General features: G+C 43.7%; 1 protein-coding gene across 1 annotated transcript in view; it reads left to right on the top strand.

Annotated features, from left to right (window-relative positions):
- LOC147706488 (protein mono-ADP-ribosyltransferase TIPARP-like) overlaps window positions 1–15493 on the top strand; it is a 105724-nt gene that overhangs the window by 47940 nt on the left and 42291 nt on the right. Inside the window, exon 4 of the mRNA XM_086932983.1 lies at window positions 15287–15455. Coding sequence (XP_086789109.1) covers window positions 15287–15455 — 169 coding nt within the window. The remainder of the gene's footprint in view (window positions 1–15286; window positions 15456–15493) is intronic.

Raw genomic sequence — 15493 nt, 5'->3', positions numbered from 1 at the left:
TGTTGCCGCTGCAGTCCACCCATCGAACCGAGAACTTCTCGCATCCCCGAGAAGCGTGACGCATCTGGAAGATCTTCACGTCTTTATTTCTTTGTATCTGAACTTTGCCGCATTCCCATCGCTGCGACATTGCTTGCTGTGGAAGCGCAACACAACCTAAGGTACATTGACGCAAAGTGTTGCATCTGAGAACTGAACTGAACTAAGCTTAATCTACCATCTTAAAGTAACAGTATTGTGTATTTTTGTCGTTTATGGTCTTTGTGGTAACAAATGAAGTATACTTATTTTTGATTAAAAAAAACCTGTGTGGTGCCCATTTGTAGTGTTGTCACTGGGTTACTGTATGTGGTCACGAATGTTTAACACAACGCCTCTGAGATAAAGCCTGTCTGCTCGTGCCAAGCTACCAAGGGGGTGAGCAGGGGTTATTTTTGGAGTGTAATCCCCTTATCCTGCCTGGAGGCGAGGGTCCCTATTTGTCACAAAAACCTACCTGTGCCAACTAGAGACCCCAAATCTAACAGTTACCCAATCACACATCTCAAGCATAGACCAGACTGGAACTTGGCCTTAGTCAAACAGGTGCTAGCCAGAGCAGTGGCCTTCGGCAACAGCTGCTACAAATTCAAAACTTATGATTAAAACACTATAAATGATAACATATGGCTGGAGATAAAAGACAGATTGCATTTACCCACCAGAAAATATCTCAATACAACAATCTCCATGTTTGGTCTAAAAGAAGTCTGGGACTCCTCTGCAAGTTGGGACTCCTTTGGAAAAGTTGTAAAGGAAATCGCAAAGAAACTATTGGTACTGATGGACAAAGCCACATTAGCCAAAAGACAGCATGCTTGGATGGTCTGATATAAGACCTTGAAGCTGCTAAAATATTTGGGAGACCACTTCAATAGCGTACTTGACGCAAAATACCTGAAACACCGACTGGGCCGCATACCATTAATACTGCATGTGCATCCATCATCCATGCCTAAGAAGAGACGACACAGGCAGCTGCAGGTTGTGTGACCACGTAAAGGAGGACATAATTCTCGTTCTGTACCTCTGTAAAGGGACGCTCCGACTCCGTTGAGTCTTGCTTCGCCCAATCTGGAGCCAAAAAGGCCTTTGCTCCTGCAGACAAGCAGTAATCACCTGTCTTAGCTTGGCAGATCCACAACTAAAATTCTGGACTGCTAAATGCTTTAAGGGGATGGAAAACAAACTAAGGAAAGGGGCCGGCAACACTGATGAAAGATTTTTAACCAAACGGGCTGTTATGATTTACACCTAGCATGATGTTTTGGCCTCAACTGATCATAATCCTTTTCAAAAGACTTTTCTTTAACTGGCTGCTGCAAACTACATTATGCACTTTATTTGGCACTCCTTCTGTACTTTAACCACCTTAATGCCACCTGACACAAAGCATCAGTCACCTGGCCAACATCTCAGCCTATTTTATTTGCTGTGCTTTACAGCACAATGTTACTGTCCTGTTAACACTATGAGGGCATCGAGCAACTTCATGCACTTACATCTACTTATTGTTTGCTCTTAACACTCCTGATGCGAATCCTCTCACGGTCTGTAATCTGTCTCAATCTATATTTTAACCTTTTTTCTATTTTGTTTTTAATGGTTTAGGCAATGTCTTGTATATGTAAAGATTGTTATTAATCATGCATAATAAACGTATTAATAATATTAGGATATTCTCCATTCCATAATAGCACTTAGCATTGCTTTTAACCGTTTTCCTTTCCCCCACCTCTTCAACGTTTCTTTGGCCTCCCCTCACCCTTCAAATGACATCGCCTCTTTTTTTCTGAGTTCAAAAGAACGGTAACACTCCAATTCACCAAAGGTAACATGTTTACCTTAGTACTGGAGAAGATATGTTGCAGCCAGGGAGCACCTGCTTTCCCTATTAGTTGTATGGCTTACATTTTAGCAATTTGATACATTACATCTTTCCACCATGACCCCAAGTTCATATGCCTTTTTTTGACCTCCCACTGGATTTTTTAAGAGTAACTTAATAACCCTTGCATTATCTCATAGTTGAACACTTACTTAAATCCCTTCTTCCTAAGCCCCTACTGCCAAGTATACCGCATTCATTCAATGCTAGTAACTTGTTTCATTCTTACCTTTGATTAAGTAACCCTTGAAAATCTGATACTTCTTATGCATCAGAAATTCTGCAATCAACAAGACCTCCGCTTTGATTATTGAATTATTTGAGCCTAAACTCCCAACGCTTTTAACTCAGAGATAATATTATGAACTTTTTTGTACTTTTTCAGCAGCCTCAAATAATAAATCAAGAACAGCATTTAAGAAAAGCCTGCAAAGGCCCTAGTTGACTTTATGGCCCTTACCTTTTCAAAGACCTGCTCTTTAATTCTGTATGCAATAATAGTCTGTGCTGGACCATATTTCTTAGACTTCTAAAATTGAATCCTATGCCTCTAGCAATTGTTTCGTTGTTTGACTTTTCTTTTGAATCAGCCACAAATGCTTTTCTGAGGAAATTTGTGGTTTACTGCTCCACTAAAGGAAGACCCCACTTCTCCATCCTATGGGACTCCTACACATTTATTATTTATTCTTCTAAATGTATTCTCTAGATCGCTCAGTTTCCACTGTAAATTCCTCAACCCAGAATCAGTGTCTTTTTTTCCTTATATTGCAGCAGCCTTCCATGTTAGGAATATCTTTTCCACAGTTAAGATATAACTGAAGATCGTCTCTAGTACAGTCACTGTCCTTTAAACCCTGTTAAATACTTTTTCTAAATTCTTCTGCATCATTTAGTTGTTTGCCCTTTTTTCTAAAACTTTAGCGATTGTCCACAAAGACTGAATTATCTTTTCTAAATTTTCTTGCATCATTTGTCCGATCCCGTCCTCCTCGCGCTACTGTTACTATGGCTAGGATGGCGGGAGCCTGGCTCAGAGTCAAAGAAACATCTTTTCTCAGTAAATTTGTGTTATCCATCTAAAAAGCTTAATAAATAAGTGAACCTACTTTCCTTTGTTTTCTGTATTTTAAGCTTGTTTCCATTTTTTGTTGAGAACCCCTTTTTACTGTCAAAGGTAGATGTTTCATTTGGCTTCTGGTCCTCTTTCTTTTCCTTATTGTCTTCCCTATTTATAGTGAGGATATGACCAACCGGGAAGGTTTCCAAAGAAGGACCGTCCTCTTCTGCTAGGGTACCTATGCCATCTTCTCCCTTTCTGTCAGTTCCTCAGTGCTTCCTAGATTTTGAATATGCAAGGTAGGCTCAGATTCTTGTCATGGAGTAATGCATTTCATTGTTAAAAACCTGGAACTCTGGTTTTATTTCCAAAACAAAAAGAGATCACTAGGTTTATGTCCCTTGTACAACCTTTTTGATGGATTAGGGGTTTAATGAACTCATTCGTTACCTTGAATGACTATTGTATTCCCCTGGAGATTCGCCACTCCCTTCTTTTCCCCAGCCTACTCTTCCATCGTGCTTCTCAGCACTAAAGTGGTGGCATCTTTTCTGTTTGACCTTATCCTTCTGCACGAAAAGTTTATTGTCCCAGTCGAGTAAATGTGAAGATTAAAAAAATAGTGCACTTCATTTTTGGGTTACGTCTGACACAGTGCATGACCTTGCAAGTCTCTTGTAAATAATAAAAAAAATCCCCGTCCATTACTAATCATTGGTTGGCTTCAACATCACTCTCATTCCCTTGATTCTCATTAGGGAGCACCTTTCCTGGCTGCTTCAAAAGAGAAAGCAGGCATGGCGCACTGAATGTAAGTAAAGCACGTCATGCTTGCAAAAGAGAAATTCAATAAAGAAAATAGTGCTTACACACTATACACTTAAGAACACATACCGTCACAATGTAACCACGGATAAAGGGGCCAGTCGCCATTGGAGATTACAAATGAAGACAAGGCGGTACTAAGGAGGGACTAACAAGCCTCTTTACGAACCAGATGCCAGCATTTAGGACGGACACTGACACAAGCCAATGACAAACATGGGCGGGGAGTGTGCGGAGCTACTCTTCCATTCTCCACTACTGCAGTCTCGCTGAGCAGCGCATGTGTGCTGACTCAGGCTCGACCTAAAAACTAAAAGGGCCCTTGTACACTCCCATATTGTACTTTGCCCAGGCAAAGGTAACCCCTACCCTGGCCGGCGGGAATGAGCCGCTGTGGGGTGAAATGGGGAGACAAAGCCTGAGTGAGGATTTATTGGCAATCTTTACAGTTACTGTTAGACCTGGCACCATTGGCGTGGGTCTCCCTTCCATTTTTGCTGTTGCCTCATGTATTTTTGCTGGTGTTAGAAGCTTTGGGCACTGTGCCACTGCTATTCAGTGCCACAGTGCAAGTGCTCCCCATTGTAAATTGATGTATTAATAAGTGGTTCAATATTTGGCTATTTGGTTTACTTGTCAGACTCTAGTCTAGTGCACTAAGTGTGCCCAGGGCGTTTAAATCCAAATGCTGCTGGTGGGCTTGCAGCACTGTTTGTGCCACCCACAGAAGCAGCCTTGTAAAGTGTGTCGTCTAAGATCTGCCATTGCAGAGCCTGCGTGCAGACTGGCACTGTCATGCTGACTGGGCAAGTGCACAGTCCCTAAACCTTCCCTTTTCTTCATATCGGTCACCCCTATGGTAGGCCCAAGGGCAGGGTGCATTGCAAATAAAAGTTAGGACACGCCTGGTGTGTGTGGCATGTCCTAATGGTGAATTACAGCCATTTTCGTTTTTCCCTATTGCAAGGCTACCTGTTCTCCATAGGCCAGAATGGGCTGTTAGAATATTACATGTTTGCAATCCTAACTGTCTCAGAGAACATGGTAGAAATTCGAGTTTAGTATGCCTGAACTCAGAATGATGAAATACATCTTGTAGTGAAGTTGGTTTTATCATTCTGTGTTTGTAAATACCACTTTTAGAAAGTATGTATTTGCTTGTCTAACCATTCAAACCTGCCTCTGCTAGGTTGTGTATTACTTTGTCTGGTTTTGTGAGTGACAGGGCTGGGGGATTCTAAGAGACAAGCCGAGTCACCCAGTGGTGAATATAGAGATCTGCATCTAGATGGGAGGGAGGAGTTGCACCTGAACCTTGAATAGGGCTGTGGCTGCCTTCCACAATGCTGGCTCCACCTCCTGGGGAGCGGCTGATGTCTCTGCCCTGCACACTGAAAGAAGAGCAGGAGTCCTGTAAACAAAGTGCTCCATGACTGTACTTGCCTTCCACAATGCTGGCTCCACCTCCTGTGGGGCGTCTGATGTGCCTGCCCTGCACTGTGAAAGGAAAGGAGAAGTCTGGTAAACAGAGTGCTTCAGAACTGGTTTGGACTGGGCAAATGCCCCTCTCCCCTCAGAGAACAAAGGATTTTGGGTATACATTTTGGGACCCTGATCCCATGAAATTAGATCACTTTGGACTACAAGAAGAAACCTTTACTGAGGAGAGGAACCCGAAGAAACTGAGGAGAGACTATTCCCAAGCTGAAGTGCTGCTTGGGGGATTGATTCAGAAAAGGGGGTGGTGATGGACAGAGTATCTGAATTAAGCAGAGCACTCCTACCCAGTCAACAGATCAGGGCTTGATCCATCACCGTTTTTTAGCTCACTGCACCATCCCAGCTCAGAACCTGGCTACATGCAAATTAGTCTGTCCCTGGCCCAGTGCATCACTGCACCATCAGGATTCAAGCAAGCCGGGCCGAAGACGTCTGTAATGCCAGAAACCGGTCCCCGGAAGCTTGTTTCCTTTCCAGTAAAAGAATTGGCTTGGTAGTTTGGTCTGCCCTGTTCCCATGATGCACTGGGCCAGGGACAGACTAATTTCATGTAGCCAGGTTCTGAGCTGGGATGGTGCAGTGAGCTAAAAAACGGTGATGGATCAAGCCCTGATATGTTGACTGGGTAGGAGTATTCTGCTTAATTCAGAAACTCTGTCCATCACCACCCCCTTTTCTGAATCGTTTTGTCCACCACAAGCGTGGAAGGGTATGCTCAGATGTGAGTCCCTTGCTCACTGCACCATCAGGATTCAAGCAAGCCGGGCCGAAAACGGCTGTAATGCCAGAAACCGGTCCCCGGAAGCTTGTTTCCTTTCCAGTAAAAGAATTGGCTTGGTAGTTTGGTCTGCCCTGTTCCCATGATGCACTGGGCCAGCGACAGACTAATTTGCATGTAGCCAGGTTCTGAGCTGGGATGGTGCAGTGAGCTAAAAAACGGTGATGGATCAAGCCCTGATCTGTTGACTGGGTAGGAGTATTCTGCTTAATTCAGAAACCCTGTCCATCACCACCCCCTTTTCTGAATCGTTTTGTCCACCACAAGCGTGGAAGAGTATGCTCAGATGTGCGTCCCTTGCTCACTGCACCATCAGGATTCAAGCAAGCCGGGCCGAAGACGGCTGTAATGCCAGAAACCGGCCCCCGGAAGCTTGTGTCCTTTCCAGTAAAAGAATTGGCTTGGTAGTTTGGTCTGCCCTGTTCCCATGATGCACTGGGCCAGGGACAGACTAATTTGCATGTAGCCAGGTTCTGAGCTGGGATGGTGCAGTGAGCTAAAAAACGGTGATGGATCAAGCCCTGATCTGTTGACTGGGTAGGAGAATTCTGCTTAATTCAGAAACTCTGTCCATCACCACCCCCTTTTCTGAATCGGCTTGGGGGATTGGCCTGCAGTGGTTGTCTTACTGCCAAAAGAAGGAGAAAGTAACTTTGTGTACTTTGCTTTCAACTTGTGAAGAATCTCCAAGGGCTTGGAAAAGAGCTTGCCTCCTGCTGAAGTCTCAGGGACAGCAGACTTCAACCCCCAGCTCCCCAGAGTTCTTTGGAAGTGCCTGCTGCTGTTTTGGGCCTTCTGAGGAACTGCGTGTCGCAAGGAGCTTGAAACGCGACCCAACGAAAGAGAAGCGTGTCGCCGTCGCTGTGCCTGCCGTCGCAACTCCGAAGGAGGGTATCACCACTGGAACTGTCGCACTGCACCGCATCGTAGAGAAGTGTGCTGCAAGGAAGAAAAAGTGTGTCGCCATAGCTGCTGCTGCCGTCGCAACTCCAAAGGAGGGTGTCGCCGCTGTAGCTGTCGCACTGCACCGCATCAGGAGACTAATCTCGCAACGAGGTCGGAGCGTGTCGCCATCGCTGTGCCTGCCGTCAGAACTCCGAAGGAGGGTGTCGCCAATGGAACTGTCGCACTGCACCACATCGAAGAAGAGCACCTCTCATCCCTGAGAAGCCCACCGCCATCGGAGCTGCTGCCGTCGCATCGTGGGTGTCGCCGCTATAGTTGTAGCATCGAGCGGAAGCTTCTCGCATCATGGGAGAAGTGTCGCCGCTGGAGCTGTTGCCGTCGCATCGTCAGGGTGTTGCCGCTGCAGTCCACCCATCGAACCGAGAACTTCTCGCATCCCCGAGAAGCGTGACGCATCTGGAAGATCTTCACGTCTTTATTTCTTTGTATCTGAACTTTGCCGCATTCCCATCGCTGCGACATTGCTTGCTGTGGAAGCGCAACACAACCTAAGGTACATTGACGCAAAGTGTTGCATCTGAGAACTGAACTGAACTAAGCTTAATCTACCATCTTAAAGTAACAGTATTGTGTATTTTTGTCGTTTATGGTCTTTGTGGTAACAAATGAAGTATACTTATTTTTGATAAAAAAAACCTGTGTGGTGCCCATTTGTAGTGTTGTCACTGGGTTACTGTATGTGGTCACGAATGTTTAACACAACGCCTCTGAGATAAAGCCTGTCTGCTCGTGCCAAGCTACCAAGGGGGTGAGCAGGGGTTATTTTTGGAGTGTAATCCCCTTATCCTGCCTGGAGGCGAGGGTCCCTATTTGTCACAAAAACCTACCTGTGCCAACTAGAGACCCCAAATCTAACAGTTACCCAATCACACATCTCAAGCATAGACCAGACTGGAACTTGGCCTTAGTCAAACAGGTGCTAGCCAGAGCAGTGGCCTTCGGCAACAGCTGCTACAAATTCAAAACTTATGATTAAAACACTATAAATGATAACATATGGCTGGAGATAAAAGACAGATTGCATTTACCCACCAGAAAATATCTCAATACAACAATCTCCATGTTTGGTCTAAAAGAAGTCTGGGACTCCTCTGCAAGTTGGGACTCCTTTGGAAAAGTTGTAAAGGAAATCGCAAAGAAACTATTGGTACTGATGGACAAAGCCACATTAGCCAAAAGACAGCATGCTTGGATGGTCTGATATAAGACCTTGAAGCTGCTAAAATATTTGGGAGACCACTTCAATAGCGTACTTGACGCAAAATACCTGAAACACCGACTGGGCCGCATACCATTAATACTGCATGTGCATCCATCATCCATGCCTAAGAAGAGACGACACAGGCAGCTGCAGGTTGTGTGACCACGTAAAGGAGGACATAATTCTCGTTCTGTACCTCTGTAAAGGGACGCTCCGACTCCGTTGAGTCTTGCTTCGCCCAATCTGGAGCCAAAAAGGCCTTTGCTCCTGCAGACAAGCAGTAATCACCTGTCTTAGCTTGGCAGATCCACAACTAAAATTCTGGACTGCTAAATGCTTTAAGGGGATGGAAAACAAACTAAGGAAAGGGGCCGGCAACACTGATGAAAGATTTTTAACCAAACGGGCTGTTATGATTTACACCTAGCATGATGTTTTGGCCTCAACTGATCATAATCCTTTTCAAAAGACTTTTCTTTAACTGGCTGCTGCAAACTACATTATGCACTTTATTTGGCACTCCTTCTGTACTTTAACCACCTTAATGCCACCTGACACAAAGCATCAGTCACCTGGCCAACATCTCAGCCTATTTTATTTGCTGTGCTTTACAGCACAATGTTACTGTCCTGTTAACACTATGAGGGCATCGAGCAACTTCATGCACTTACATCTACTTATTGTTTGCTCTTAACACTCCTGATGCGAATCCTCTCACGGTCTGTAATCTGTCTCAATCTATATTTTAACCTTTTTTCTATTTTGTTTTTAATGGTTTAGGCAATGTCTTGTATATGTAAAGATTGTTATTAATCATGCATAATAAACGTATTAATAATATTAGGATATTCTCCATTCCATAATAGCACTTAGCATTGCTTTTAACCGTTTTCCTTTCCCCCACCTCTTCAACGTTTCTTTGGCCTCCCCTCACCCTTCAAATGACATCGCCTCTTTTTTTCTGAGTTCAAAAGAACGGTAACACTCCAATTCACCAAAGGTAACATGTTTACCTTAGTACTGGAGAAGATATGTTGCAGCCAGGGAGCACCTGCTTTCCCTATTAGTTGTATGGCTTACATTTTAGCAATTTGATACATTACATCTTTCCACCATGACCCCAAGTTCATATGCCTTTTTTTGACCTCCCACTGGATTTTTTAAGAGTAACTTAATAACCCTTGCATTATCTCATAGTTGAACACTTACTTAAATCCCTTCTTCCTAAGCCCCTACTGCCAAGTATACCGCATTCATTCAATGCTAGTAACTTGTTTCATTCTTACCTTTGATTAAGTAACCCTTGAAAATCTGATACTTCTTATGCATCAGAAATTCTGCAATCAACAAGACCTCCGCTTTGATTATTGAATTATTTGAGCCTAAACTCCCAACGCTTTTAACTCAGAGATAATATTATGAACTTTTTTGTACTTTTTCAGCAGCCTCAAATAATAAATCAAGAACAGCATTTAAGAAAAGCCTGCAAAGGCCCTAGTTGACTTTATGGCCCTTACCTTTTCAAAGACCTGCTCTTTAATTCTGTATGCAATAATAGTCTGTGCTGGACCATCTTTCTTAGACTTCTAAAATTGAATCCTATGCCTCTAGCAATTGTTTCGTTGTTTGACTTTTCTTTTGAATCAGCCACAAATGCTTTTCTGAGGAAATTTGTGGTTTACTGCTCCACTAAAGGAAGACCCCACTTCTCCATCCTATGGGACTCCTACACATTTATTATTTATTCTTCTAAATGTATTCTCTAGATCGCTCAGTTTCCACTGTAAATTCCTCAACCCAGAATCAGTGTCTTTTTTTCCTTATATTGCAGCAGCCTTCCATGTTAGGAATATCTTTTCCACAGTTAAGATATAACTGAAGATCGTCTCTAGTACAGTCACTGTCCTTTAAACCCTGTTAAATACTTTTTCTAAATTCTTCTGCATCATTTAGTTGTTTGCCCTTTTTTCTAAAACTTTAGCGATTGTCCACAAAGACTGAATTATCTTTTCTAAATTTTCTTGCATCATTTGTCCGATCCCGTCCTCCTCGCGCTACTGTTACTATGGCTAGGATGGCGGGAGCCTGGCTCAGAGTCAAAGAAACATCTTTTCTCAGTAAATTTGTGTTATCCATCTAAAAAGCTTAATAAATAAGTGAACCTACTTTCCTTTGTTTTCTGTATTTTAAGCTTGTTTCCATTTTTTGTTGAGAACCCCTTTTTACTGTCAAAGGTAGATGTTTCATTTGGCTTCTGGTCCTCTTTCTTTTCCTTATTGTCTTCCCTATTTATAGTGAGGATATGACCAACCGGGAAGGTTTCCAAAGAAGGACCGTCCTCTTCTGCTAGGGTACCTATGCCATCTTCTCCCTTTCTGTCAGTTCCTCAGTGCTTCCTAGATTTTGAATATGCAAGGTAGGCTCAGATTCTTGTCATGGAGTAATGCATTTCATTGTTAAAAACCTGGAACTCTGGTTTTATTTCCAAAACAAAAAGAGATCACTAGGTTTATGTCCCTTGTACAACCTTTTTGATGGATTAGGGGTTTAATGAACTCATTCGTTACCTTGAATGACTATTGTATTCCCCTGGAGATTCGCCACTCCCTTCTTTTCCCCAGCCTACTCTTCCATCGTGCTTCTCAGCACTAAAGTGGTGGCATCTTTTCTGTTTGACCTTATCCTTCTGCACGAAAAGTTTATTGTCCCAGTCGAGTAAATGTGAAGATTAAAAAAATAGTGCACTTCATTTTTGGGTTACGTCTGACACAGTGCATGACCTTGCAAGTCTCTTGTAAATAATAAAAAAAATCCCCATCCATTACTAATCATTGGTTGGCTTCAACATCACTCTCATTCCCTTGATTCTCATTAGGGAGCACCTCTGCTTTCACTTTCTGTTCATGTGTTTATCTGTTCAGTGGAGCAAGGACCAAGTAAAGCTTCCCATCTGCGGCCTTGTCTTTCCACTGGCCGTACACTTCTGGAGGTATCTTTTTCAATTTTCTTTGTTGCACCCTACTCCCCCTAACTGCTGTGTGTCGTGACACCTCCTTCCCTCAAGTGATGCTTGCCCTGTCCTCCTCCCACGCTCCTCCCCCTAGTTGTGCTGTTACTTGATTTCTCACTCCCTCCACCTGCCATCTGTGGTGTAGCTTGCTCTTTCCCTCCCTGTCTGTCTGTGGTCTTTCTTGCACCGCCTCTCTCCCTCGTATTGCTTGCCCATCCCATCCTCCATCATTTTATGTCTCCCATACAGGCCCCCACCAGCCTTGTCCTGTGTTGCTTGTTTATATTTTGCTGTTTAAAATATTGGTTTCATTGCTCCCTTTTTCATACGCTCTGGGATAGTGTCTGCCAGGGAAACTAAGAAGCTAAGGCAGAAACCCCAGCACTGGTTTTAGTTTAAGGGACAGTGAAAGTAGGGGTAAGATAGACAGGCCCGCTCTTTTATGGTGTTTCCTTGCACTTTGCAGTCACTTATGGTGAAAGAACTGATGATGACACTGTGGTATCTCCTATTCAGGAGAACGGACAGGGTGTATTACCTTCCACTCGTGAGGTATCTTCTAGTTTTTTCTTCTTATTTCTCCTTTCCTTTCATCTTTTCCTGTTTTTAAAATTAATTTTCTTTTCCTCTTCATCTTATTGCTCTGCACTTTCATCTGATGTAATCTGGACAAGATAAGGTCTAAGGTTACACTGTGAAAAGAACTAAGCAATGATAAACGCCTTTCATGTCTTCTCTGGTGGGGATATCAACTACCCATGACCCTATGCAGTTACCCCACCCCAGGTTAATTTGTATTCTTTGACCAAGAAAGTAGTATCTGCCATGCCATCTTTTGGTAACCCATCTATGTGGCCACCAGAAATAGACCAAACTATGCCTCACTGTTTCATTGTGCCATGGTTCACACACTGTTTGGACACATACTATTTGCACACATACTCTACATGTTGTGCCCTCTGAAGATGTAGATTTTATGCTTCTGCTCTACAACGGCCCTCTCTCGTCTTGCTTTTGCCAGCCTCCTGGGGGATCCGTAAGGCCCCGTGAGATACCTTCACGCAGCCCTTGTCCCTTGGGGTCACGCTAGAGCATCCTACATTTCCTTTGTACTTCCACCAAGCAGTAGCAGCATTTCCTCTTGGCTCCTGTCAGTGGGAGCAAAACACAGTTTTTCCTGCCAGGTTAAGGATGGGTATGATGCTATGCGATTTATTCACTTTGTACTGGGGGATGAGATCTCAGGGACAGCATTGTATCAGGTTGTGATCCCTGGCAGTAGAGCTAGCTTGGGGAGGGCAGCCCCACTCACCTGCCACTCCCCTGCTAAACTTCATGTAGTTGGATTCTGTTTTTAGGCTGGGATTAGGGTATTTAGGAGTCTCTGACCTTGCCTGCTTAAAGATTTGCTACTGTATCTCATCCTTTTGAAGGATTGTTGGCCGATTTGGTGATCCGATCTTGAATATGCGCCTCAGATGGATTTACTGTAAGCTGTCAGGTTCTGCAGTCACTCTACACCTTTGCCCCAGTATGCGTTATGAATGGTGCACCATACTTTGAATTTGGCCTATGAATTTACTGGTAGTCAGTGGGGCATTTTAAGGGTGGATTGTTTTGGTCTACACAAGTAGATTGTGGCAGATTCTGGTTGACTGGTCTTTGGTTGTTAAAGCCTGGAAAATAATGTCTTCAGCTGATCGTTTTAGACTGTTAGAGTAGTTGAGGCGTGTCGGGATGAGGGCTCACATCAGCTCAGTTTGTTGGTCCGTATAAAAGAGTAGGAGACTTTTCTGGAGAAGTGAGAACAACTTGTATCGAGAATCACAAGCTTCTCTGTCATGGCGCCATTCATTGCACAGAAAGCTCTCCTTCATCCTGTGGAACACCCAGTTCAAGCACAAGGTAATGAATGAGGTTGGTTTCTATCGACCATCTTCCTTTATGGAAGTGTATTTGTTTATCAACAGCATACATTTGAAGTTCACCTGCAAATGTTCTCTGAGGTATGCCAGGTGCCTTACACAGATCCAGAGAAAGTACCAAGATGATCCTTGTGGAGCACTGTTTATCACTGAGCATTTGGTAGATCCGAATGAACAGGTTCTGAGTTTTGGCTCATGTTGGTCAGGGATGATGGCGCCCATTGCCCTGCTTTTCTTTAGATTCCTCCCCTGTGTTAAAGCCTTTCCTTTTTGTATGGACATTGGCATTGTATGGCACAAACAGGTCTGGGATAATCTGAGCTGTTTTTCTGATTGAGGCAAAGGAGATGTTCTTCCCTCTTGATTGCGGTGTTTTGGTTCCCCTTGCATGTTGTAGTACAGATCAATGGCCTTGGAGAAGATGTTTCAGTACCATACACATTTGAATTTTACTCAGAAAGAGGAGGTTGGAGATAGACCAGGCAGTTTTTTTGGGTCAGTCGACTTATTTTTTTCTTTCAGTTGCAGGTGGCGATTTATAGTGGGCTTCAGCATGTTAGGAAGAGTTAGAAAAGATGAATTGCTTGAGACCAGTTGGCCCATTAGAGACTTTTGTTTGGGGGGGTGGGGATGTTTTAGGAACCCTGGCTGTGGGGAATGTTATGATTATGAGCTTTAGGGGGCTGGTGTAGGAGTACTGGCTGTGGGTGAAGCGAGTGTAGGTATTCCAGCTGCTTTGAGAAATGTAGAAATGCAAACTTTGGGGAATGCTGTAGGTTCACCACTGGGGAATTGTGCAGGAGCCATGGCATGCTGGCAATGGGTACTGGTATAGGAGCCTTGGTCATGGGGAATGGTGAAAGTGCCTTTGTACTGGATTGGGGAATGGTGTTCTTCAGCTATCTGTGGGAAATGGTATGAGAGGCAAGGCTGCAAAACGTTGTGTTTAAGAGCTGGTCGAGTAATACCGTGATGAATCCCTGGATACAGCTGTTGGTGTCTAAGAGATGGAGTATGGTAAAGTAGTGCTACATATATGGGATTATATTGGTTGTTTTCATGGGGTGGTGATAAAGATCTGGCACTGAATGGGGATATAGGAACTGTGAGTGAATGCAGGTTCCTTCCACTGGCTTTGAGTGGTCAAAGAGGAGCAGTAGATTTGGGAACAATATAGAAGTGTTTGGTGTTGGCAGTGCTCCAGAGAAAGCTCTGAAATGGAGCTATGTTTCTCCATAATTTTGGAACATGAAGTACAATGATGTTTTAGGGAGTCAAGAACATAATTCTAGCCAAACCACTTTTTTTTTTTAACTAATGCCTATTTTGTGTCACATTAATGCACAGATGTATTTTTCACGACGTGTCCTTTTTTGCTCATCCGTGCTTGGAACATATTTGGAGCATTTGGTGCGAAGCTTTTGTGGAATTCCAAGTATACATTTTTCATAATTATTCTTTTGGAAGTATTTACCCAATTGTACACACTTAAGCAAGCCAACATTCTATTTCTCTGGTGATCTGCATATAAGGATATATATATATATATATATATATATGTATATATATATGTATATTCATGCTGACTGTTGGATGGTGTAGCAGTGCCGTTGGTATAGGAAGGTCGTAATGTGCTGGGGGGTGATGTAGGACCAGTAGATGGGTGACTAAACGTAGATGCTAGATGATGTGGGAGAGAGGGAGAAAGGGAGGCCTGGTTGTGTGCAGGATGATGTAAGAAAAAGAGGATGTAGCAGAGGTATATAACATTTGGGCGTCTTGGTGATTTTGTAAGTTTGTCTGTGGTGCTGATTTTGGTTGTTTTCTTAATGCTAGCTTTTGGGCGTACTGAACAGGGGAGGAGTAGTAGCTGTGTGGCAGACTGCAAGCTGTAGAAGGAACCCTGGCAGTTGTAGGAGGTGGTGACAGAATGCTTTCTAGGTGTACTTGATAAATTCACTAACTATGGCCAAGGACTATCCACTGGGATGGTGCAAGAGTGGTGCGAGTGATCGACTTAGTTGAAGTCCTGTATTTTGGAGATAAATTCCTACTGATCTGCACCGATGTCTGCTTTTAATTTCTCCCTTATAGTGATGGCAGCTCATTCCAGATGGATCTGCAGTATCTTTCACTTACCCATGTGAAATATGACCTTGCCCGACGGCTCTGCAACAGCAGCGACCCTACTATTAATCCCTATTTCCCAGCGGAATGGCGGTTCTACTGGATGGAGCTTGGTCAATGGCTTGAGTATGAAGAGGTAACTTGATGTAAACTGGATTTGGACGAATAAACCGG

The sequence above is a fragment of the Lissotriton vulgaris genome, chromosome 7 (genome assembly GCF_964263255.1).
Source record: "Lissotriton vulgaris chromosome 7, aLisVul1.2, whole genome shotgun sequence".
In the NCBI taxonomy this organism is placed as follows: Eukaryota; Metazoa; Chordata; class Amphibia; order Caudata; family Salamandridae; genus Lissotriton; species Lissotriton vulgaris.
The sequence above is the reverse complement of the archived record's forward strand: the minus strand, read 5'-3'. Positions and strand labels throughout refer to the sequence as shown.